Source organism: Vipera berus, assembly GCF_964194415.1.
Source record: "Vipera berus genome assembly, chromosome: W".
Lineage (NCBI taxonomy): Eukaryota > Metazoa > Chordata > Lepidosauria > Squamata > Viperidae > Vipera > Vipera berus.
In genome coordinates, this window is record NC_138210.1 from 65,984,979 (window position 1) to 66,009,152 (window position 24,174).

At 39.8% G+C, this 24,174-nt stretch overlaps 1 protein-coding gene across 1 annotated transcript in view; it reads left to right on the plus strand.

Moving 5' to 3' along the window:
* LOC308676020 (adenylate cyclase type 4-like) overlaps positions 1-24,174 on the plus strand; it is a gene marked incomplete at its 5' end in the record, with an annotated part of 47,268 nt that overhangs the window by 5,734 nt on the left and 17,360 nt on the right. Inside the window, 15 exons of the mRNA XM_081341723.1 lie at positions 502-651; positions 974-1,128; positions 1,286-1,397; positions 2,460-2,587; positions 8,611-8,769; positions 11,123-11,252; positions 12,129-12,311; positions 14,086-14,117; positions 15,509-15,595; positions 18,443-18,512; positions 18,870-18,967; positions 19,529-19,613; positions 20,797-20,934; positions 21,882-21,989; positions 22,115-22,299. Of these exons, the coding sequence (XP_081197849.1) occupies positions 502-651; positions 974-1,128; positions 1,286-1,397; positions 2,460-2,587; positions 8,611-8,769; positions 11,123-11,252; positions 12,129-12,311; positions 14,086-14,117; positions 15,509-15,595; positions 18,443-18,512; positions 18,870-18,967; positions 19,529-19,613; positions 20,797-20,934; positions 21,882-21,989; positions 22,115-22,299 (1,820 nt within the window). The remainder of the gene's footprint in view (positions 1-501; positions 652-973; positions 1,129-1,285; positions 1,398-2,459; positions 2,588-8,610; positions 8,770-11,122; positions 11,253-12,128; positions 12,312-14,085; positions 14,118-15,508; positions 15,596-18,442; positions 18,513-18,869; positions 18,968-19,528; positions 19,614-20,796; positions 20,935-21,881; positions 21,990-22,114; positions 22,300-24,174) is intronic.

The window sequence follows — 24,174 nt, forward strand, 5'->3', positions numbered from 1 at the left end:
AAGGACAAATCTCAAGTTGAAGTTTGTATTCCACTGAATGGAAACTCAAAGGCATTTAACTGAGGTTTGCTCTAACTTTTGGTACAATGATATCACAGATGCCCAAACCTTAGGCATCTCTTTGTCCATTGTAGGAATCCAATCCTAGAGCTTCAGAGGAAATGACTGACCAGGCTCCTAGGTGATTTATTCAGGAAGAACCTGAAAGTGTCCCCAAGCTGTTGTTTTTATTTGGCAAATCACTGCTTCATCAATACATTTCTTATATTGTTCATCCAAGGGGGTCTCTCTTCAAGTAAAGCCCATCCGGTTTAACCTGCAGGGTTTCTCTGCACTTAAAGCTCATCCAGTTTAGTCTGCCGTGTCTCTTTGCAATTAAAGTCCACCCAATTTAACTTGCTGTTTGGAGCAGCAGAGAAGAAGAATAGTTCCTTTTTCCTATCTGCACTGCCATCCTCCCATCGCAGTCCTGATTCACTTTGTCTTTGTGTTTGCTTACAGCAATTGGCCAATCTAGTAATCTTTGTCTGTGGTAACTTGGTGGGTGCCTACCACAAGCATTTGATGGAGGTGGCCCTGGGAGAGACCTTCCATGAGACCTTCAACCTCATCCAATCTCGAGTTAAGCTGGAGTCAGAGAAGCGACACCAGGTGAGTGTGGAAGGAAATATGGAGAGAGAGGCACATAGGGAGAGATGTTTACCTAGTTGTAGTCACTCTTGTTGGATCTTGAAAAAGCAAAGCAGATTAGACAGAACTTTTTCCATCTGAAGAAAGGCTCTGTCAGTGATTGAGAGATGTTTAAGATCTGAATGAACAGCAGAGAGTGGGTTAATGCTGCCTCCACCTGAGATCAGTTCTACATCTACATCTGTGAGAAGGTTCCACAACTACATCAGTTCTACATCTGTGAGAAGGTTCCACAACTCATTCCATTGATGCTTTTTTCTCCCCATCTTCTTTTTCCTTCTAGGAACATTTGCTCCTCTCCATCCTTCCTGCCTACATTGCTTTGGAGATGAAGGCCGAGATCATTGAGCGGCTCAGGGATGGAGGCCAGCCCCAGCGCCAGCATGAGAGTGCCAACAACTTCCACAACCTTTATGTCAAGAGGCACCAGAATGTCAGGTACTTAATTTAAAGGCATCAGCCATATGGAAGATTGCTAGGTGGGACTTTTATGGTTGAAGGAAGAGAAGGCTTGTGAATTTGGAGGGGTTGCTAGTCCTCCCTGTAGACAATGCTTTGAAGCATTTCTCTTTTTTTTGCCTTTCTTCCCCCTTAGCATCCTCTATGCAGATATTGTTGGCTTCACACTTTTGGCCAGTGAATGTTCTCCCAAAGAGCTGGTGTTGATGCTCAATGAACTCTTTGGTAAATTTGATCAGATTGCCAAGGTGAGTAATGGTCTCCCTCCAAATAATCAGCTAATCCACAAATATTATGCATGCCTTGGTTACATTCTGTCTTTGGCTACCTTTGGAAAGTATCTGGAAGTGACAATTGGTGCAAAATATGCACTCGGATTTAGATATCCTATTGATACCCTTGTTGTTATCCTACATGATGACCTCATGGTGAGATGCGTGGCAAACCAACCAAACGCTTGAACTCCAAATTCTGTGCTGGATGCCAGTGGTTTTCCTCAGCACAATTGCAAATACAGGTAGTTCTCGACTTACAACAGTTCATTTAGTGACTGTTCAAAGTTACAATGGCCCTGAAAAAAGGGGCTTATGACTGTTTTTCACCCTTACAATTGTTGCAGCATCCCTGTGGTCACCTGATCAAAATTCGGACATTTGGCAACTGACCCATGTTTATGACGGTTCCAGTGTCCTACGATCAGGTGATCCTTTTTGCAACCTTTTGACAAGCAAAGTCAATGGGAAAACTAGATTCACTTAGCTGTATGGCTAACTTGACAACTGTGGTGATTCACTTAACAAATGTGACAAGAAAGATCATAAAATGGGGCAAAATTGACTTAACAAATGCCTTACTTAGCAAAGGGCTTAAAATTTTGGCCTCAATTTTGGCCATAAGCCGAGGACTACCTGTACTGATTTTTTAACCAGCTTGGGCTACACTAAAAATCTTCTCTCGTGTTATGAACCTGCCCAATAATTAAGAACTACAAGAGAGACTGTTCTGTAGTTTTCCTCACTGTCAGATGCCAACCCTTCTTCTAAAGCTTTATTGGGCTTCCATTTTCTCAAAATTTAGAAAATTTGTAAATCTGTAGACCTGTTATTCTTGGTGGTCTTCATGCCTACATTATGATTAATTTTAATATGTGGATTATCTTCTTAGATTCTATTTTCATTCTCAAAGTTTGTTTGTTAACTACCCTGAATCTACTCCAGAGTGATCTATAAATCAAAATTGAATATTCCTCTTGCCAAGGTGACCAAAACGGTGGCTTTAGAATGGAATTACATTTCTGTTTCTTCCCCTAGGATAATGAATGCATGAGGATCAAGATCTTAGGGGATTGCTACTATTGTGTGTCTGGATTGCCTGTATCTTTGCCGAACCATGCCCGGAATTGTGTCAAGATGGGCCTTGACATGTGTCGGTCCATCAAGTGAGTATGAGAGCTTCTCATATTGACAATGATACTTTTAGGAAGGACAACATCTAGTTCTATACAAGAATGAGCTTAATGTCCCTGATAATCACAATGAGGTGGTCACTGACCTCGAGCCACACATCCTAGAATGTGAAGTAAAGTGGGCCTTAGAAAAGCTGAGCAACAACAAAGCTACTGGAGGTGACAGTATTCCAGCTGAGCTATTCAAAATTTTAAAAGACGATGCAGTAAAAGTGCTACACTCAATTTGCCAGCAAATTTGGAAAACTCAACAGTGGCCACAGGATTGGAAAAGATCAGTTTACATTCCAATTCCAAAGAAAGGTAGTGCCAAAGAATGTTCAAACTATCGCACCATTGCATTCATTTCTCATGCTAGTAAAGTTATGCTTAAAATCCTACAAGCTAGACTCCAGCAGTATGTGGATCGAGAACTACCAGAAGTACAGGCAGGATTTCAAAGAGGCAGAGGAACTAGAGATCAAATTGCCAACATACGCTGGATCATGGAGAAAGCTAGAGAGTTCCAGAAAAACATCTACTTCTGCTTCATTGACTATGCTAAAGCCTTTGATTGTGTGGATCATAACAAACTGTGGCAAGTTCTTAAAGAGATGGGAGTACCAGACCATCTTATTTGTCTCTTGAGAAACTTATATGCGGGTCAAGAAGCAACAGTGAGAACTGGACACGGAACCACTGATTGGTTCAAAATTGGGAAAGGAGTCTGGCAAGGCTGTATACTGTTGCCCTGCCTATTTAACTTATATGCAGAGCACATCATGAGAAAGGCAGGGCTAGATGAATCAAAAGTTGGAATTAAGATTGCCGGAAGAAATATCAACAACCTAAGATATGCAGATGATACCACTCTAATGGCAGAAAGTGAAGAGGAACTAAAGAGCCTCTTGTTGCAGGTGAAGAAGGAGAGTACAAAAGTTGGGTTGAAAGTTAACATTAAAAAAACCAAGATCATGGCATCCGGCCCTCTCAATTCCTGGCAAATAGATGGGGAAGAAATGGAGGTAGTGACATATTTTATTTTCCTGGGCTCCAAGATCACTGCAGATGGGGACTGTAGCCAAGAAATTAAAAGACGCTTGCTCCTCGGGAGGAAAGCCATGGCAAATCTAGACAGCACACTAAAAAGCAGAGACATCACCCTGTCAACAAAAGTGTGTATAGTCAAGGCTATGGTCTTCCCAGTTGCAATGTATGGCAGTGAAAGTTGGACCATAAAAAAGGCTGAGCACCAAAGAATTGAGGCCTTTGAACTATGGTGCTGGAGAAGACTCCTGTGAGTCCCTTGGATTGCAAGGCGATCAAACCGGTCAGTTCTAGAGGAGATCAACCCTGACTGCTCTTTGGAAGGCCAGATCCTAAAGCTAAAACTCAAATACTTTGGCCACCTAATGAGAAGGAAGGACTCACTGGAGAAGAGCCTAATGCTGGGAAAGATTGAGGGCAATAGAAGAAGGGGATGACAGAGAATGAGGTGGCTGGATGGAGTCACTGAAGCAGTAGGCGTGAGCTTAAATGGACTCCAGAAGATGGTAGAGGACAGGAAGGCCTGGAGGAATGTTGTCCATAAGGTCGCGATGGGTTGGACACGACTTCGCAGCTAACAACAACTTTTAGGAAGGACAACATCTAGTTCTTTTGGTCTAGGAAAAGCCCTTTATTGTTGGGGAGACTCAGCTTGAAATCTCCACTCCGCCATAAATTAAGACATAGAATAGAATAACAGAGTGGAAAGGGACCTTGGACGTCTTCTAGTCCAACCCTTATACCATTTCAGACAAATGGTTGTCCAATCTCTTCTTAAAAGCTTCCAGTGTTGGAGCATTCACAGCTTCTGGAGGCAAGTTGTTCCACTGATTAATTGTTCTAATTGTCAGGAGATTTCTCCTTAGTTCTTGATTAGTTTTCATCCATTACTTCTTGTCCTGCCCTCAGGAGCTTTGGAGACTAACTTGACTTCCTTCTTCTTTGTGGCAACCCCTGAGATACAGTAGCTATTTTTAATTAAGTTATTTTTAATTAGGCAAAAATATTTTGCAAGGATGTGGTGGGAGTGACATTAGAAGAGCCATCCTAAGTATAAGGGGAAGATCATGTTGTAATCATAGCAACAAAACCATACTTCAAGTTACGAACAACTTGTCATTTTTGCTATGACAAAAGAGGCACATTATTCAATACATGATGGCAGGTTTACTGTATTATTTAACTTTAATTTAATTTAAGCACAAATGGAATTGAGGTAGTCCTCAACTTATGACTAGCATTTGGCCCAAATTTCTGTTGCTAGGCAAGGCAGCTGTTAAGTGAATTCTCCACATTTTACAACCTTTCTTGCCATGTCGTTAAATGAATCACTGCAGTTGTTAAGTTAGTAAAACAGTTGTTAAGTGAATTGGCTTCCTATTGACTTTGCTTGTCAGAAGGTTGCAAGAGGTGATCACATAATCCAGGGACACTCTTAAATGTCATAAATATGAACCATTTGCCAAGCATCTGAATTTTGGTCACATGACTCACAGGGATGCTGCAACAGTCATAAGTGTGAAAACTGGCCATGAGACACCTGTTTCAGTACCATTGTAACTTCAAATGGTCACTGAACAAATGGTTGTAAGTTGAGAACTAATGAAATGGAACCTTTCAGCTGACTTCTACCCATTACTTTTTGACTGAAGTGATTATGGGGAGGCTGAGCTCCACCACATGTTTATTGGACCCGTGCCCCTCCTGGCTGGTTTATGCGGCTCAGGAAGGGACACGAGGCTGGTTCCAGGCGGTCATATCTGCTTCTTTGAGTGAGGGCAGTTTCCCCGCCGTCTTGAAGGAGGCGGTGGTGAGACCTCTCCTCAAGAAGCCTGCCTTGGACCCAGCTGTGTTAAATAACTTTCGTCCGGTCTCCAACCTTCGCTTCCTTGCGAAGGTTGTTGAGAGTGTGGTGGCGCATCAGCTCCCTCAGGTCCTGGATGAAGCGGATTATCTAGACCCGTACCAATCGGGTTTCAGGCCCGGGTACAGCACGGAGACGGCATTGGTCGCTCTGGTGAATGATCTCTGGAGGGCCCGGGACAGGGGATATTCCTCTGTCCGAGTCCTATTAGACCTCTCAGCGGCGTTCGATACCATCGACCATGGTATCCTGCTGCGGCGTCTCAGGGGATTGGGAGTGGGAGGCACAGTTTTTCAGTGGTTCTCCTCCTATCTCCTGGGACGTTCTCAGTCGGTGTTGGCAGGGGGGCAGAGGTCGACCCCGAGGCCTCTCGTTTGTGGAGTTCCTCAGGGGTCGGTCCTCTCGCCTCTCCTGTTCAACATCTATATGAAACCGCTGGGTGAGATCATTCGTGGTTTTGGAGTTGGGTATCATCAGTATGCTGATGATACCCAGCTTTTTATTTCGACCCCAAACCACCCCAGTGATGCCCTTGACGTGATGTCCCGTTGCCTGGAAGCGGTTCAGGTCTGGATGGGGAGGAACAGACTTCAACTCAACCCCGACAAGACTGAGTGGCTGTGCATACCGGCATCCCGGGATATTCAGAATATTCCATCTTTTTCTATGGGGGTGAGTTATTACCCCCCGTAGATAGGGCTCGCAACTTGGGAGTCCTCCTAGATTCACGGCTTACTTTGGAAGATCACATGGTGGCCGTGACTAGGGGGGCCTTCGCCCAGGTTCGCCTGGTGCGCCAGTTGCGGCCCTATCTAGACCGGGATGCCCTGTGTACGGTCACTCATGCACTCGTGACCTCTCGTTTGGACTACTGCAATGCTCTCTACATGGGGCTGCCCTTGAGGACCACTCGGAGGCTCCAACTGGTACAGAATGCAGCCGCGAGAGTCGTGTTGGGAGTTTCCCGATACTCCCATGTTACACCTCTATTCCGTGAGCTGCATTGGCTCCCAGTTGTCTTCCGAGTGAGATTCAAGGTACTGGTAATGGTGTTTAAGGCCCTACATGGCATGGGTCCGGAGTACCTTAGGGAGCACCTGCTGCTGGCATCAACTTCCCTCCGCCCTGTGCGTTCCCACAGAGAGGGCCTCCTCAGGGTGCCACTGATCAGAGAATGTCAATTGGTGGCTCCCAGGGGGAGATCCTTCTCTGTGGGCACCCCGGAGCTATGGAATCGGTTACCGGTTGAGCTCCGGATGGCGCCCGACCTCCGCTCTTTCCAACACGATCTGAAAACGCATTTGTTTGAACAAGCCGGCTTGGCCTGATGGGGGGTGGGTTGGGTTTTTTATTGTTCTTAATATTTGTATTTATTGTTTTTTACCTCGGGCATTATGTTTAATTCCTTTTAACTTTTGTATTTTTTGTATTTTATACATCTGCCCTATTCACCGCCCTGAGTCCTTCGGGAGAAGGGCGGTATATAAATAAAATTAATAATAATAATAATAATAATAATAATAATAATAATAATTCTTAAAATCACTTCAAAGGCTACTTGTGGTTATTGCCTCAGAAGAAGCTGTATACCACTCTTGAACAGGATTGGAAGTACCAAATATTGGGGTTGCTAGATACATATACCGAGGGCCAGTTTGTTGCCGTGAATAAGGCACTAGGCTATAACAGGGAGACTGTATGTTCTAATTTAGTCAGCTGGGTGTCCTTGGGCCAGTCACTCCCTCTCAGCATTAGGAAGCAGGCAATGGCAAACCACTTCTGAAATCTTGCCAAGAAAACAGCAGGTACTTCAGGCAGTCACCAGGAATCAACAATGAATCATAGGTACATACAGCCAAACATTGTTATATCTTGCTAAAGACTTTCTGTTTCCAAGCAGGGATACAGAAAATTGTATGTCCATCATTCCATTGCTTCCTGTTGCTGCTAATACTTGTAAAGTGCTATATCTCTGTCTATCTACTTCCTGACTACTTATTAATCTACTGTAGATTGGTGTTTTTCATAGCAACTTTATGATGTGTGGACTTCAACTCTTGGAATTTCCCAGTTGGCATGCTGGGAAGTTCCCATATCTTAATGTTGTCAAGTTTGAAACAACCCCCCCCCAAATCTAGACAAAAGTCTCCTTTGAGTAAGGAGACTTTGATGATGATGTTGTCACCGGCAATTCCATGTTTTGATATACACAAGTAGTCCTCATTATACACAATTGAGCCCAAAATTTATGTTGCTAGGCGAGACATTTGCTAAGTGAGATTTGCCCCCTTTTTGTGATGTTTCTTGTCACAGTTGTTAAGTGAATCTCTGCAGATGCTAAGGTAACAACATGGTTATTAAATGAATCTGGCTTCCCCATTGACTTTGCTTGTCAGAAAGTCACAAAAGGTGATTGCTTGACCCCGGGACTCTGCAATTGTCAAAAATATGAGTCAGTTGTCAAGCATCTGAATTTTGATCATGGGTCTGGGGATGCTGCAATGGTCGTAAGTGTGAAAAATGGTCCTGCCACTTTTTTCAGTGCTGTTGTAACTTTGAACAGTCACTAAATGAACTGTTGTAAGTCGAGGCCTACCTGTAATAGTACAGAAGTAGTTTGCCATTGTTCTAGTCTGGATTTTTTTTTCCTATGACTTAATTTATTTATTTATTTATTTATTTATTTAATAATATTTATATACCGCCCTTCTCCCGAAGGACTCAGGGCGGTGAACAGGGCAAGAATAAAAATACAAAGTTACAAAAATTAAAAATGGATTAAATATATGCCCACTAAAAACAGTCAATACAATATTAAAACCCCAATAAAACAACAATAAAAAACCCCACCTGAGCTAAGATTTCCAACTAAAAAGTAAAGGTAAAGGTTCCCCTGCACATACGTGCTAGCCGTTTCTGACTCTAGGGGCCGGTGCTCATCATTTCCAACTATGAAGTCCAATTCTGCTTAGGTTTTGGATATCAGCCTGCATTGACTGGGTGCTGCTATCTAATGAGCCATGAATATATAGAAACGTTTTAGGAACTTGGCTTAGATTGCTTAATGAAATACAACAACACTGTGTTAGAATTTGTTTTTCCACAGGAAGCTGCGTGATGCCACCGGAGTGGACATCAACATGAGAGTTGGAGTCCATTCGGGAAATGTCCTCTGTGGGGTGATTGGTCTCCAAAAGTGGCAATATGATGTCTGGTCTGATGATGTGACATTAGCCAATCACATGGAGGCAGGAGGCGTGCCAGGGTGAGTGGAAACAGGGTGAGCTGTGCGCTCCTGACTATCACAGAAGGTGTTTATGTCTGTGGCTTAGCTTTGAATGTGGGCTCTAGTGACTCAGATTCAGGTATCTGTGAGCAGGGCAAAAGAGGGGCAAGTGACACCCACAACATGATGGGGTCACGATGCGAATAATACAAATTGTGCACCGTATTTTATGATACACAGGTAATCACTGTGGTTTCTACCGGATGCCAATTACATGGAAACAAACTGCAGTGAGCATTCCAATTATGTTTGTGTGCTTTTGACTATGGTTTTGTGGATATTCTCAGTCATCCAAGTCATAGTTGCCTCAAAGGTGCTTTTTCAAAAGGCAACTAGACTTTTTTTTTTCCTGACGAAAGCGAAGAAAGTTGCTAGTGAATAAGGAAAAAAAGGAAGCCAGTTAAGCATCATTGTTAGTGGTGTTTTATTGTGAAATGGACAACTCTGGTTCAAGTATCCCCACACAGTTTCTTAGGTCCAAAGCCCAATCTATCCTGTTATTATACAGACAAGATAACCTTTATTGTCATTTTTACTGTGGGCATACTGGCACACATTAAAAATGAAATTCAGTTGCCTACTCTCAAAAGTGTACACATACCTTAAAGGTAAAGGTAAAGGTTCCCCCGCATGTGCGTGCTAGTCGTTTCCGACTCTAGGGGCCGGTGCTCATCTCCGTTTCAAAGCCGAAGAGCCAGCGCTTGTTCAAGGACGTCTCCGCGGTCATGTGGCCGGCATGACTAGACGCCAAAGGCACACGGAACGCTGTTACCTTCCCACCGTAGTGGTCCCTATTTTTCTACTTGCATTTTTTACGTGCTTTCAAACTGCTAGGTTGGCAGAAGCTGGGACGAGTAACAGGCGCTCACTCTGTTACGCGGCACTCGGGATTCGACCCACCAAACTGCCGACCTTCTGATCGACAACCTCAGCGTCCTAACCCACTGAGCCACCACGTCCCTCTACACATACCTTACACACATATAAACATGCTATATACAACATATGAATATACCTACACTCTTCCATATAAATATATATAAATATTAATTACTGCCCATCTTGGAATACATAGCGGAATGGACACTGATTAATATTTATATGTATTTATATATACATGTGATTGTTTTGGAGAATTTACCTATGGAAGAATTCCTGCTCCAACACATGGTTCCCTTGGATATTTTTCAGTAATCTTCTTGGAAAGCTGACCTCATCTTGGGTTAAAAGGACCAACCCTGGTCTTTTCCCAGATACCAAGAGTTGGAAACAGTCTTCACCTACTCTATCCTTCTTGATATATTTGAACCCAAACATCTCCATTCTACTCCTTGGATGGGTTTTCTCTCAGGGGCCCCCCTAAAATAATTGGCTTGAAGTGAGGAAGTGAGGTGATCCTTAACCGTTGTTTTCTGAGATAACCAAAGGAGAAGAAGTAGATGTATAGAGTGTTCTGGGAATAAAATGAAAGACGGCTTGTTGCTTACAGTTCCTGAGCTTCCCAAAGAAAGGTGAGATGAAGATGTAACTACCATCTCCATCCCATCTCCTGGTACCATCTACGACCAGGGGTGGTGGTAGTAATATGGCCTTGATGAAAGACAGTGAAGATAGATACAATTGATGAGAGGATGGGAGTCATCTGATTCTGGAATAAATAACTAAATGTCCAGTTTTAAGATCTGCAAGGATTGTGGATTCCCACCCACCCCTACCCCACACCCAGAACTCAAGGCTGTTGATCTGACTAAAGTTTATAATCAGATTAAAAGAATATTGGTTATTTCATTATAACTGTTCCAATAAAATAAACTATTTTTGTCTTTTCAAAGGCATTTGTGTATCTGCTTAAAGGCAGTCCAGCAAAATGATTGAGAGCACCTATTTGCATTTCTCAGAATTAAACTGAAATATATGGGCAGTGCTGCTTCCAAGAGGAAAAAAGAAGAATTACACAAGCTAAAGTGCAAATACAGTACATAAAATATATGAGAGATATATCTCGAGTCAATCTTACAGAGATTTTATTTGACAAGTAGATTTGGAGATGACACAACTAGATCTCCCCTTTTAATCAATTTTCCAGTTGAATCCTTGAATTGACTATCACCACACTGACCTGATGATTTGAGGTTTATTTGCTCATGCACATAAAGAGACTTTTTTAAAAAAAATATTCTATTGGATAAATTAACTTTCAGAATTACATGGACCTAGTTCAGAGATCTAGTGATTCATATGAACAATCTGGTTTGGATTTGACTGTCAATGAAAAATAGATTCTGGGCAGTGAACAGTAATTTGTGGGCTAACTACTACATTTCCCTTTCAGAAGAGTTCATATCACAGAAGCTACCTTGTCACACCTGGGTGGAATGTACACTGTGGAAGAAGTTTGCTGTGTGCGAGACTCTTACTTAAGGGAGAACCGCATCAAGACCTTCTTAGTTGTGGATCCCAGAGTAAGGAGCTTCCAAATATTATTATAGCCCAGTAGATTAATTCTACATGATGCTTATATACAATGTGTTTGAAAGTTGCATACTTTGTATGGAGAAGATCCCTATGTCACATTCTGGTCTTTGCAAGAAATCATAATTGGATCAAAATCAATGTTTGAGAGCTGCCATGGCATAACGATGGCTAGATGGAACCAATATCAAATTTAAGTTTTTACACAGAAGTTATTTTTATCAATAGGGTTGAATATTTTCCCAGTATTGTCTGCATCTTCTAAGCACAGTAAGGATGTTTAAGTATCTACAATTCTAAGACAAGCCTCATTTTTTTAGGGACAGCTATGTATCTCTGAGGTTCAGCTGCTATTCAAAATCTTACAATTTCCAAGTTGGCCTATGGAGACTAGATGTTATTAAACCATAAATCCCAGAATCCCCAATTAATCTGTTCAGTGATGAGGATACTAGGGACTGTAATTTAAGAATTTTCTGAAAGTCACACAGCTTATTCTTGAGTAAAATTATTGAGCAATAGGTAGTGGGACAACCTCATTCTAAATCCCAGAGAAATATTAGATACAAAAATAATCTGATTTTATGTATGCTACCTTGCTGGGAGATTCTGCATGGTAGTATTCTGACACCAGACTGAGCTATGGATCTGGCCAAAGGACCAGAAACCTTTTATTTTGCAACAAAGCCAGATGAGGTTCTTGGGGAATTTTATCACTATCTCAGTGTTATAATCTGTCCTTGTGCAGCAGGATTATACCACACAGAAATCCATGCAAAACTGGAGGTAGACATACTTTCACAAAACAGGGTGGGATTTGCTACTCATGAACCTCCCTTGCATTTTTTTGCTTCTATGATGTTTAGGCTGAAGAAGAAAGCTCCAGGGACATTCTCTCACCTGCACCAGGTGAGAGCTTCATGATGAGGGCCTCTGTCCGGATGACTCGCTACCTGGAATCTTGGGGAGCTGCCAAACCCTTTGCCAACCTCAAACCTCTGGACAATCTCCCAGGAGAGTCACCAGGATTTGTTCGGAATAACTATTCGGTATGTCTAGCATGCTAGTTGTTTCTGACTCTAGGGGCTGGTGCTCATCTCCGTTTCAAAGCTGAAGAGCCAGCGTTTGTCCGAGGACGTCTCCATGGTCATGTGGCTGGCATGACTAGATGGCAAAGGCACCCGTAATGCTGTTACCTTCCCACCATAGTAGTCCCTATTTTTCTACTTGCATTTTTACATGCTTTCGAACTGCTAGGTTGGCAGAAGCTGGGACGAGGAACAGGAGCTCACTCTGTTACGCGGCACTCAGGATTCGACCTGCCAAACTGCTTTACCTTTATGTCTAGCATGAGGAACACTTCTTTTGGCTACCCAACCTGGTCATTGTTCCATTCTTTATAACTTGATAGGATTGGCACAAAATGTAGGCAAACTTGTCTGTGAATTTCAGATTATTTTACATTTTAGTATACTCTTGGACACAGATATATTTGGACAACAAAGGTGACAAACAAGCAAGTCCTGGAGACATAACACCAGACATGTCTGACTGGCTCAAAGTTGACTCAGCCTTCCATCCTTCCAGGATCGGTAAAACGAAACAAGAGAAAGCCCAAAGTAGAAGCCAGAAAGAACCAGGTGCCACATTAGCTGGTTAGATGCTTGGAAGATTTTTTTTTTAAAGATGAGTTCTAAGTGCCCATCCAGGTGCTACCTATATTATCTTTAACACTTAGTATAGTTTAAGAATGAGCAAAATATTCCAGGCATAAACAGCTTTCCGGACCAGCTTCAAGTTGACTCAGGTTTCTATCCTTCTGAGGTTGGTAAAATGAGGACCCAGATTGTTGGGGGCAATATGCTGACTCTGTAAACCGCTTATTAGAGAGTGCTGAAAAGTACTGTGAAGTGGCATACAAGTCTAATTGCTATTGCTATGTCACTAGAAGGAAAAAAAATCACAAAACTGCATCTCACATTTTTTGGCCATGTCATGTGGGAGATTCATTAGAGAATGTAATTATGTTGGGAAGAGTTAGCAGTAAAGGAAACCAGGCTGCCAATGAACACAATAACTGGACTCCATCAAAGCTGACACACACCAGAGCATAGAAAACTTCAAAGCAGTGCAAGATTGGAAGATGTGGAGAGATCAGGCCCATAGAATTGTCAAGAGTCAGACATAACTGAATGGATAGCATTATCATCATCATCATCATTACATATATTACATATAAGAAATTAATGCATTGCACAATTTACAAAACCAGTGATTTATATACCAATTGCAAATAATACTTACTAGCAAAATAAAAAAAATGTTGAGAATTTTAGAAATTTTATAAGAACAGGTGAGGATAAAAGAAAGAAAAATGACTGAAAATTGTTAATTATAAACCAAATAACTCCAGTCAGTCAATCAATTTATGACCATATTGCTCAAATCTCTTTTTCTTTGCCCATTTGTTAAAAACAGAAAAAAACCACTCTTAACTCAGATGATGACAAACAAGAAAGAAAAGCAATCCATTACTATAAATTAAAATTTGTACTAAATTTGTGATGACTTTAAGCCAAAAATGTTATACTAACATAGGTCCAAACAGTATGTTCCAACACCTAAACTACTTCTTTAGAAACAAGTCAATTATAGCCAATCCTTACAATATTGAACATTTATTAATAGAAATGAAGCAATATTTTCCAGGTTATTAATCTGACATATACTACACAATTGTTAATTCTATTCTTACATTATCTTAAATGAAGAATGCCTGTAATGCATTGTGGTCCCCTTTTCTGTTTGTTTTTTTTTTTGCAGGATATCTCTTTGGGGTCTTTGACAATGGAACGGTAAGAAGAAGTATTGGTTTTAAGCCAGATTTTTCCACCTTGATGCCCTCCAGATAAATTGTGTAATCATAAATAACCTTCTCCAGCTAATGCAATACGTCTGGAAGAAATCAAGTTAGAGAAGATTGCTTTGTAGAGTGAAACAAAAAAAATGGATTAGTGATCAAATAATTTGCTTTAAAAAGAAATTGAAAAATCTTATGAAATGACACTCTTTTCATTTGTGTTGGGGATCATGATGCAATTTGTAGATTCTAGAGATGGAAAAGCTGGCAAGCTCAAATATGTTAATCTAACAGTGACACAAAGGAGAATGTGTAAGAATTACAAAGGATTTGTGGAATTGATAACAGGTATCTTGCAAGGCTTAGAGGTTGATAGGATGATCCGTGTTTGCCCAACTCTGTATCACAGAAGACTCAAAGATGTATAAAGAAATGTTAGAAAATTTAGTAACCGACATCTTGATGGACATGCTAAATAAGCTACGTTTGTTTTACAGTGGAATCTGAGTTCTTCTATTAGCAATCCTTGTTAGATCATTCTGAACATGTTTCATGAAACATGAAGAATCTTCTAAGACTTCTTCTCATTTCCACTTATGTACTATGTTTCTCCCAAAATAAGATGCAACCAGAAAATAAGCCCTAGCATGATTTTTCAGGATGCTCGTAATATAAGCTCCACCCCCAAAATAAGCCCCACTTAGGATAGTCAGCCAGATGTATGCTTTAAGTACCTTATTTCCCTGAATATAAACCCTAACTGGAAAATAAGACCTAATCCATCTTTTGGAGCAAAAAATAATATAAGACCTGGTCTTATTTTCAGGGAAACATGGTAGCCATCCATCTCACACATGTGGCTGTAACATCAGGGGTGTTGAAGTAGTCTAAATGCAGAAGCTGCAAAAGTTAAGTAGCTATTTTTATTAATATATGATAGCAATTTGGTTTATAACACGTAGCATGTTCTCAAAGATTTGATATATCAAATCTAGTTAGAGCTGGCAGATCTTGAAGAGCAGCTGGGTTGGATTAGTGCTTAAATGGTAACCATCAGGAGATGGCAAAACTTTAACCTAGACAGACAATCAGATATCTTCTCTCTCTCTCTCTCTCTCTCTCTCTCTCTCTCTCTCTCTCTCTCTCTCTCTCTCTCTCTCTCTCTCTCTCTCTCTCTGTGTGTGTGTGTGTGTGTGTGTGTGTGTATGTGTACATACATATGTATGTAAGACAACTCACTTCTGTCTTGTCAAATTCAATATAGGGATACATATCATATTCCAAAGGATTCATCATATTAGGAGAAGTTTGAAAACGTTTACCTCTTGTACCTTGTTTGAATTAAATTCTCAAGTAGCCTAGTTTCTTCTCCACATTGGATTTCAGGTGCCGTGCCCCCAGGAGTCCAGATGAAGACTTGGAAGGTGTGGATGAGAAGTTTTTCCAACTGATTGAACAGCTGAACTCCCAGAAGTGAGTTTTGTGGTCAATGAAAAGACAATCAAGAGGTTGGATTGGTTAGGTAAAAATGAAATCAGAGGAAAGATCCTCCTTAGAGGTCCTTAGAGATGAAAAATGTCTCAACTTTCTAACAGAGGTGTCAGCTCCAGAACAAGTAGTATCAAAAGATATTGTGTTCCATGATCCAAGCTCCATTCTTTCAACTTGGTGTGGAACTTTGTAAGGGGTGCAGTTTGCATCATGATGTTGCAATGCACATTTCCTCATTCCCTTATCATTGCAATTGTTGATATTTCCTCTCTGTGATTTTACTTCAAAACATTTTGGAGAGGGAACTAAAGTTCTAGCAATTATTGTGCTAAATTTCAGACAAGGAATCTCCAAAACATCAAAACTGGAGACAGAAAATTTTGTGTGCTTGCTTACTTCTTTGACAAGGCCCAGTTTTAAAACAATCAAGGATTATCTTTAGCAAATAGGGATGAAGAAACAGGGAGGAACAAATACTATGGAGGGCATGCCTCAAGAAAGTGACAGTTGATCTGTGGGTGTGACATTTTTACACTATGGCTTTAATACACTGGAAATCTCAGTGAGTTGGGACATCAAGAAGTGTCCTATTGTTGAAAGGCAGTGGAACAATGCTCAGCAGAAAGGTCTTCTCAAAATCCACATTTGTAGGGGAAAAAAATTATGGCCTGTTTCTCTTATTTTTTTCAGTGGAGGGGAGATTTCCTAATCTTAAGGGTAGGACTTCATTTTTACAATGATAAATGTTCCACTACTGGAAATTAAAAAGCAAATGGAAGTATGAGAAGCACGGGGGATCATAGGCTTCCAGAATAAGGAGTATGTAACCAGAGGGGACCTTTGTAAATTTATATCCTTTAGCCATCTTGGTATTAAACCCCCCCCCCCATATTAATACCATAGTCCACTATGAAAATTCTCTTCTTCTTTGAAGGAATTGAGAAAGCAATTATTCCTTAATTAGACTGAAGGAAATATATTAGAGCAAAAGGGTCAAAAACAACTCTCTGCAGCCAAGTCTCTGCAGCCAACTTGTCACAGCCAACTCGCCATGGTCAACTTGTTACAACCAATTTGTTACAGCCAGCTTACCAGGGATAATTTTCCATGGCCAACTTGCTGCAGGACAATTCAACACTGCATTAATTGTTCCATTCTGTTACTTTTATCATTGGTGACCACTTTTTCATCTAAATTATTGTAACACTTCTATTTCTGGATTGACTTTCTTTGTTTTATAATTATTGGCCATGGTTCCACTGAATTTAATTTTACTTTTGTATTTGTTGAATTGTTCACTGGCATGTTGGCCATGGTGAATTAGCTTAGTGAGTTGGCCAAAGTAAGTTGGCTGTGGTGAGTTAGCCATGGTGGGTTGGGCACAATGAGTTGGGTGTGGTGAGTTGGCCATGGCAAATTGTCCCATTCTGGACCAAGATACAACAAATTTGGTTGGGCAGCTACAGAAATTGAATAAATAAATATTATTTATTTTGTGGATGTTTTATTGTTTTACTCTCTTTTAAATTATTTTACAGGTAGTCCTTAATTACGACCACAACTAAGCCCAAAGTTTCTGTTACTAAGTGAGATAGTTGTTAAGTGAATTTTGCACATTTTATGACCTTTCTTGCCACAGTTGTTAAGTGAATCACTCCAGTTATTAAGTTAGTAACACAGTTATTAAGTGAACCTGGCTTCCCCAATGACTTTGTCAGAAAGTTGCAAAAGGTGGTCCCATGACACTGGGACACTGCAACAGTCATAAATTTGAACCAGTTAGCAAGTGTTTGAATTTTGATCATGTGATCATAGGAATGCTACAACAGTTGTGAATGTGAAAAATGGTCTTAAGTTTTTTCCCCAGTGCCATTGTAACTTCAAACAGCCACTAAATTAACCATTGTAAGTTGAGGACTACCTGTAATTGTTTTAAAATTTTAAACTTGTAAGCTGCCCAGAGTCACTTGGTTGAGTTGGAATAGTGCAGTGCAGTGCAGTGCAGTGCAGTGCAGGGCAGGACAGGACAGGACAGGACAAGACAAGACAAGACAAGACAAGACAAGACAAGACAAGACAAGACAAGACAAGACAAGACAAGACAAGACAAGACAAGACAAGACAAGACAAGACAAGATAAGATAAGATAAGATAAGATAAGATAAGAAAGATAACAGAGTTGGAAGGGACCTTGGAGGTCTTCTACTCCAACCCCCTGTTCAGGCAGGAAACCCTGTACCATTTCAGATAAATGGTTGTCCAATCTCTTCTTAAAGACTTCCAGTATTGGAGCATTCACAGCTTTTGGAGGCAGGTTGTCAATTGTTCTAAGTGTCAGGAAATTTCTCCTTAGTTCTAGGTTGCTTCTCTCCTTGAATAGTTTCCATCCATTGCTTCTTGTCCTGCCTTCAGGCGCTTTGGAGAATAAGTTGACCCCCTCTTCTTGGTGGCAGCCCCTGAGATATTGGAACACTGTTATCATTTCACCCCTAGTCCTTCTCTTCATTAAGCTAGACATACCCATTTCCAGCAGCTGTTCTTTATACGTTTTGGCCTCCAGTCCCCTAATCATCTTTGTTGCTCTTCTCTGTACTCTTTCTAGAGTCTCAACATCTTTTTTTACATCGTGATGACCAAAACTAGATGCAGTATTCCAAGTATGGTCTTACCAAGGTGTTATAAATTGGTATTAACATTTCCCGTGATCTTGCTAGAAAATGAATGAATGAATGAATGAATGAATGAATGAATGTATGAATGTATGAATGAATATTGTCATGGCAATTGGTGGAAATCTCTCTCTAGGTGTGCTTGTTCTCTTTTGTGTAGGCAATGGAAGAAATCTGAAGACTTCAACTGCATCACATTGTACTTCAAGCAGGAATCTCTGGAAAAGGAGGTAAACTATAAAAGGAGTGGGATTCCTTCTTTTTTTTAAAAAATATATTTTATTCTATTGTTATAAGACAAGCATAATACATTATATTATTTTGATACTGTGCTGTCTTACAGTATTAGCTGGAGATTATTATAACACTTTGTTTAGATTTATACCATTCAAGCTAAAAAGTTATTAAATCAATATTAACAATTATTTAAAATGTTGATGTTGAGAAGCAGGTAAGCAGGAATTAAATAAATAATCTGGTGGAGAAGAGAGTTCTACTGCAAAGGCATTTCTCACAGTAATCTAAAACCAATGTTTATGTTTGCTGATTATAATTTCTCTCAATTTTCCTGTTTTTTTTTCTTTCAGTACCGCCTCTCACCACTACCATCTTTTAATTACTATACGGCTTGCAGTTTCCTGGTCTTTGTTTCCAACTTTCTCATCCAGATCCTTGTTGTTTATAAGTAAGGAGGAATTGGGTGACAGGGGAGGGATAACTAGAGGTGGTCCTGTCTGTTGAGATATGAATACTTAAAAATGTGGCAAAGCGTATTCACAGCATGCATGCTTAGGAGTGCAACTCTAAGGCCAAAGCCTTAAAGTTCCATAATGTTCTTTGGATTACAGTTCCCAGAATCCTCCATTCAGTATGGCCATAGGAATACTTTTAGTTCCACTTTTGTGGAGGGCACCAGCTTGGAGATGTTTGGAACTGAACATGTGGACTGAAATGAATAATAAGTTTGTCCTAAGTCACGCTGGGAGAAAATTATTAAAGACCACTTTCCACTTAAAGATCTGTGTGGCAACCGATATATGAGACTGAAAATGAATGGGTTTCTAGCTCTCATGGATGCTCAAGTAAATTTGAATCTATGATTTTGGCAAGACATGAACCAGCAGAGAATATCAGGAGGTCATTATTTCAGTGGGTGGTTCTTCTTCGAGATCAATAAAAGCAAAAATAAACATTGAATTACACAAATGCCAGCCAACTGGATTCCTTGTTTATTCTTTCCATCCAGAACAGAAGCATTGGGGATCTCCTATGGAATTTCTTTCTTCCTGTTTCTCCTTCTCCTTCTCACCTGCTTTGCTGGTCACCTGGCGGTAAGTCTCTGGAGGGAATACTTCAGAGGAGAAACTCATGCAGATCTTTAATCAGGCAATGAGCAGGGCCATGATGCGATGGTGTGGTTTTGTAACCCTGACTGTTTGGACCACAGCTTCTGCAGACAAATTTAAAAGATGCCCATATTCTTGGGACTGGTTGGAAGCTGTTTCTAGGGTTGGATTTAAAGTTGTAATCCCAATGCAGAGCAAGTTCATTTTTGAGAGGTATCAAAAGTATTTGAGGTCTCCTGTGTCTTCTTCCTTGGACTCAGCAGAGCTGAGGTGTGGGCACAATTCTACAGGAGAGATGTGAGTGAAAGGGGAAGTCATCTCTTACTCACAATCCATATTTGTCTTTCTTAGTTAAAAATACAAACAGGAAGGTGTATAACTTTGGGTACTCAGCTCCTACTTGGGAGAAGTAGTGTACAAAATCCCCATAGAGATGTTACATAATCAGACTTAATTGTCTAAATGCTTCCACAAAGCTGTTATAAGGACATGGTTTGCCAAAGTTGATAAGATGCTCCCTTATAATTGGGTCCAAGGGAAAGACTAAACATATGCAGTAACAATTCTTTTTATTAATTCATTGTATTTTTCGCTCTGTATCCTTGATTTTGATTGTATTGATGGGTACCAATAAAGGGGAATATTTGTAGCTGAAGGTTGTAATCAGGGGCCCTTGGTGCTCTCAGAGCTTCTTGCAGTCATTTCTGCTAATCTACACCAGCACTGATGATGTTACCTAGTTTGGATAATGAAACATCTGCAAGAAAACAACCAAGCTCAGAGAGCACCAAGGACTCCTCCTGTATTGGTGGGTTTTGGCCATTCTTTTTAATGTGAGCTCCATTTTACTTTGTTTTGATTTGTTTAATGAAAGGCAAAGTACAGTTCTAATACACAAAACAAATATCAAAATAGTATAAACCAATTTGGCTTTTTTTTCTGTTCGGAATTATTATTGTTATTTTTTAAATAGACTTTTCAATGTCAGGAGAAGATTGATGGAATAGTGAGAGAAAGGAATCTTAAGATTTTGGCTCTATGGATGCTTAGCACACTGATTTGTGCTTAGAGTGTAAGACGCCCTGAGTCTTCGGAGAAGGGCGGGATATAAATGGGATTAAATAAATAAATAAAGTATATCATTGACATTTTTTCTCCCTGCACACAGAAATGTTTCCTGAAAGGCCCCAAGATCTTGTATTGGGTTCCATCCATCTTGGCCAATGTTTGCACTCAGCCATGGCTACGTGTCTCCTTGGGTATCATCACCATTCTTGTGGTTCTCACAATGTCAGTGTTGAACTTGGTATGTTGCTAGTGAATGGGAAGGAGAGAGTAATAGAATATTTGGGGGAGGAGGAAGGTTCAAGATATCTGGGAAGAACTCCTTGTAGCACAAAACAAATTAAATTTTAATCTGGATCTGTCAGTCAGTGGTAAGAGTCTTCATGGATGAAACAATGAATTGTATTAGCTACATGTCTATGGAGATTCTCAGTCATCTAGGTCATAGTTGTCCCAAAGATGCTGTTTCGCAAAGCAACTGGACTTTCTTGTTTTTCTCTGAACATGTTTCACTTATCATCCAAGAAGCTTCTTCAGCTGTTTTTCTTTGAAGATGTTTCACTTCTCATCCAAGAAGTGTCTGTCTTCAAAGAAAAACAAGAAAGTCCAGTTGCCTCATGGAAAAGCATCTTTGGGAAAATTGTATTAGCATTTTTTTTCCCCAAAAGAAAAGTTTCTTCCAAGTTGTACTTGAGTACTATACATTATATTTTTGCCATTGGGATCACAGAAGTTTGCCGCTGCCTTCTTTCAGGATGCTTTGTCAATTTCCCAGTCTTGCCTATACCTCTGGTTAGTCTTCCTGTTAGTCTTCCATCTAAGGATCACTCGTTCTAACCCTGTCTTAGCCAATGTTCCTAGATGTGCAATCAATTCCATCTGCATGGGGGTAAAAGAATTGATTCTCTGGCCTTTGCTCCAGTAATCTGAATGTAAAAGATACTGGAAGGGTTCAGGTTGAAGGAGTCTTGAGTATCCTCCAATGCTCCCTCTCTGGCCATGGATAAAGGCCACTGTGGTATATTGCTTTTACCACATTGATGCTATTCCTGAGAAATAGAAAAGGGTTGTAGAATCTCTGGTAGATGGCCAAATCTTAGTCATCCTTCTTTTCTGTTATCTAGTCCAGATCAGAAGAATTTCTGTCCCCTCTTCCCTTCTAATATGCTCTCTAATTCTGCTTTCTAGTTTTTTATGCCAGAGACCACATGCTTTTTGAAACTTGAAAATTCTACCTTATCAGGCATGAATACTATACAGGAATTCTCTCGGTTTAACTCCCTCTTCAGTGTGCCGGTAAGGTTGAGCTCTTTAATCAATTCTCTTTTTCTTTTCTTTTGATTAATGGACCTACCAATCTCACCCAAAAACGTATCTTCTTCCTCCTCCTGTTCTCTCTTTCTCTCTTTCTCCTCCCTCAGTATTATATCTACTGCTGTGTCCTGGGATTTCTCTCGTGTTCCCTCTTCCTTCACATGAACTTCGAGCTCAAGTTGACCATGCTGATACTTTGCCTTGTTGTCTACAATGTGCTGTTCCTTCACACCCATTCCTGGCTCTCTGACTGCTATGTCTCTCAGCTCTACCGTAATCAAACTGCACTCAGGTAATTAGCTCTCATGGAGGTCTCCCAGAATAAAAGCAGAAGTAAAGTCTACTAGTTATCCTTCTCTCTTAGTTTTCCTTTCTAGTTACTGGGTTGGATGGACTCCCATTTTATTTTATTTTTCAATTCAATTTTTTATTGATTTTAATACAGTTCAACAGTACTTATTTAACAAACGTGTTGTCTATCATTCACTAATACAGATTAAGTTCCTAATCCCTAATTTCTCCAGCCATAGATAAAATAAGTCCCAAGTTTGAAAATATTCTGTTTCTTCTTTGTCTTTCAACTTCAGAGTTAGTCTGTCCATTTCTGCAGTCTAGTATTTTTTTTAATTATTTCTTCCTCTGGTGGCGTTTCTTCATTTTTCAATATTGTGTGAACATAATTCTTGCCGCTGTTATCACATGCAAAATCAAATATACACTTTGTTTATCAAGCTTTTCTGGCATTATGCCTCATTAAAAAAAAGTTCAGGTTTATAACCTACATGTTTCCCCAACATCTAGCCAAGTACGTATTTTTGTCCAATACCTCTTTGCTTTAACACAAAGTCCACCACACATGATAATAAGTACCTGATTTATGATTACATTTCAACATTTTCTAACATGTTTTTAAACATTTTTACTAATCTTGCTGGTGGCAAGTACGATCGATAAAACATTTTGTACAAATTTTCTTTATAAGAGGTTGACATTGTCAAGTTATAATTTCTTTCCCACAAATTTTGCCATTTCTCTAGATCTATATTGTAACCAAAGTTTTTTGCCCATGTTATTATTGTTTCTTTTACTTGTTCGTCTTCCATTTTTAAATTTAATAGAAAAATATACATTTTCTTAATTAGTTTTTCATCAGAAGTTAGTAGTATCTGATCAAACGTTTTAATGGAGCATGATATATAAGTGATGCAGAAAAGAACAGCAGAAATGATAAAGGAGATGTAGCAACTTTCTTCCAATGATATCACCATAAATAACAATCACCAGTTTAAGAGCTGGTTATTGAACACTATGCTTTGGGAGGTCTTTAAAGATTATGTATCTAATTATATGGCTTTAAAAGAAAGATTAGAATAATGCTCAGATATTAGTTGAGGTCATTGTCTCTGAAGGCTTCACAGAAGGTCATGATCCAAGAAGAATAGAATGAATATCAATTACTGGAAGGTAACAACACAAGTTTCTTGACTCAGGATCTGTATAAAGACTTCCCCAAAACATCAGGCTAGGGAACTGTTGGAAATCTGATTCTGGATTAGAAAGGCCATTGGTTGCATCCAGGAGGTGTTTTCATGTGTCCTTACAGCATGGCTGCTGTAGAAATGAAACAAATACTCTTGAGATGATGTGATTTTGATTGTTTCTTCTAGATGTTCATTTTTCATGGATCGTGAAGGAAGCATGCCATCACATCCAAGAATTTAATTGGCTTATAGTAAACATTTGGGCTATGTTTAAATGAAAAGTTACTTTGATATCAATTGTTCCTAGAAGATATGAATCACCTAAACTTGATTTCATAGAGGAACAAATTCAGATGATCAGGAACCACTTAGATATTTATCACCTCAGATGGATTTTAGCTATAACTTGTGGAGTTGAGGTTATTCCAGTCATTCCTACTTTGTTCTTTTTTTTAAGATGAGAATTAAGGGAAATAGTACTCCTCAAATATATTATTTTTACACACTTGGAAAAAAACTGATTCATACCCTCAAATTATTAAAAATTGGGATAGTATAGATAAAACATTACTGATTTATCTTGTTCATAATATTGTAAAACATACATATTTTTGTTCTGATGTTGTAAAAAAAAACCTGAAATGAAACAAGCAAGCAAGGAAACAAAAATGATATGAAACATATAT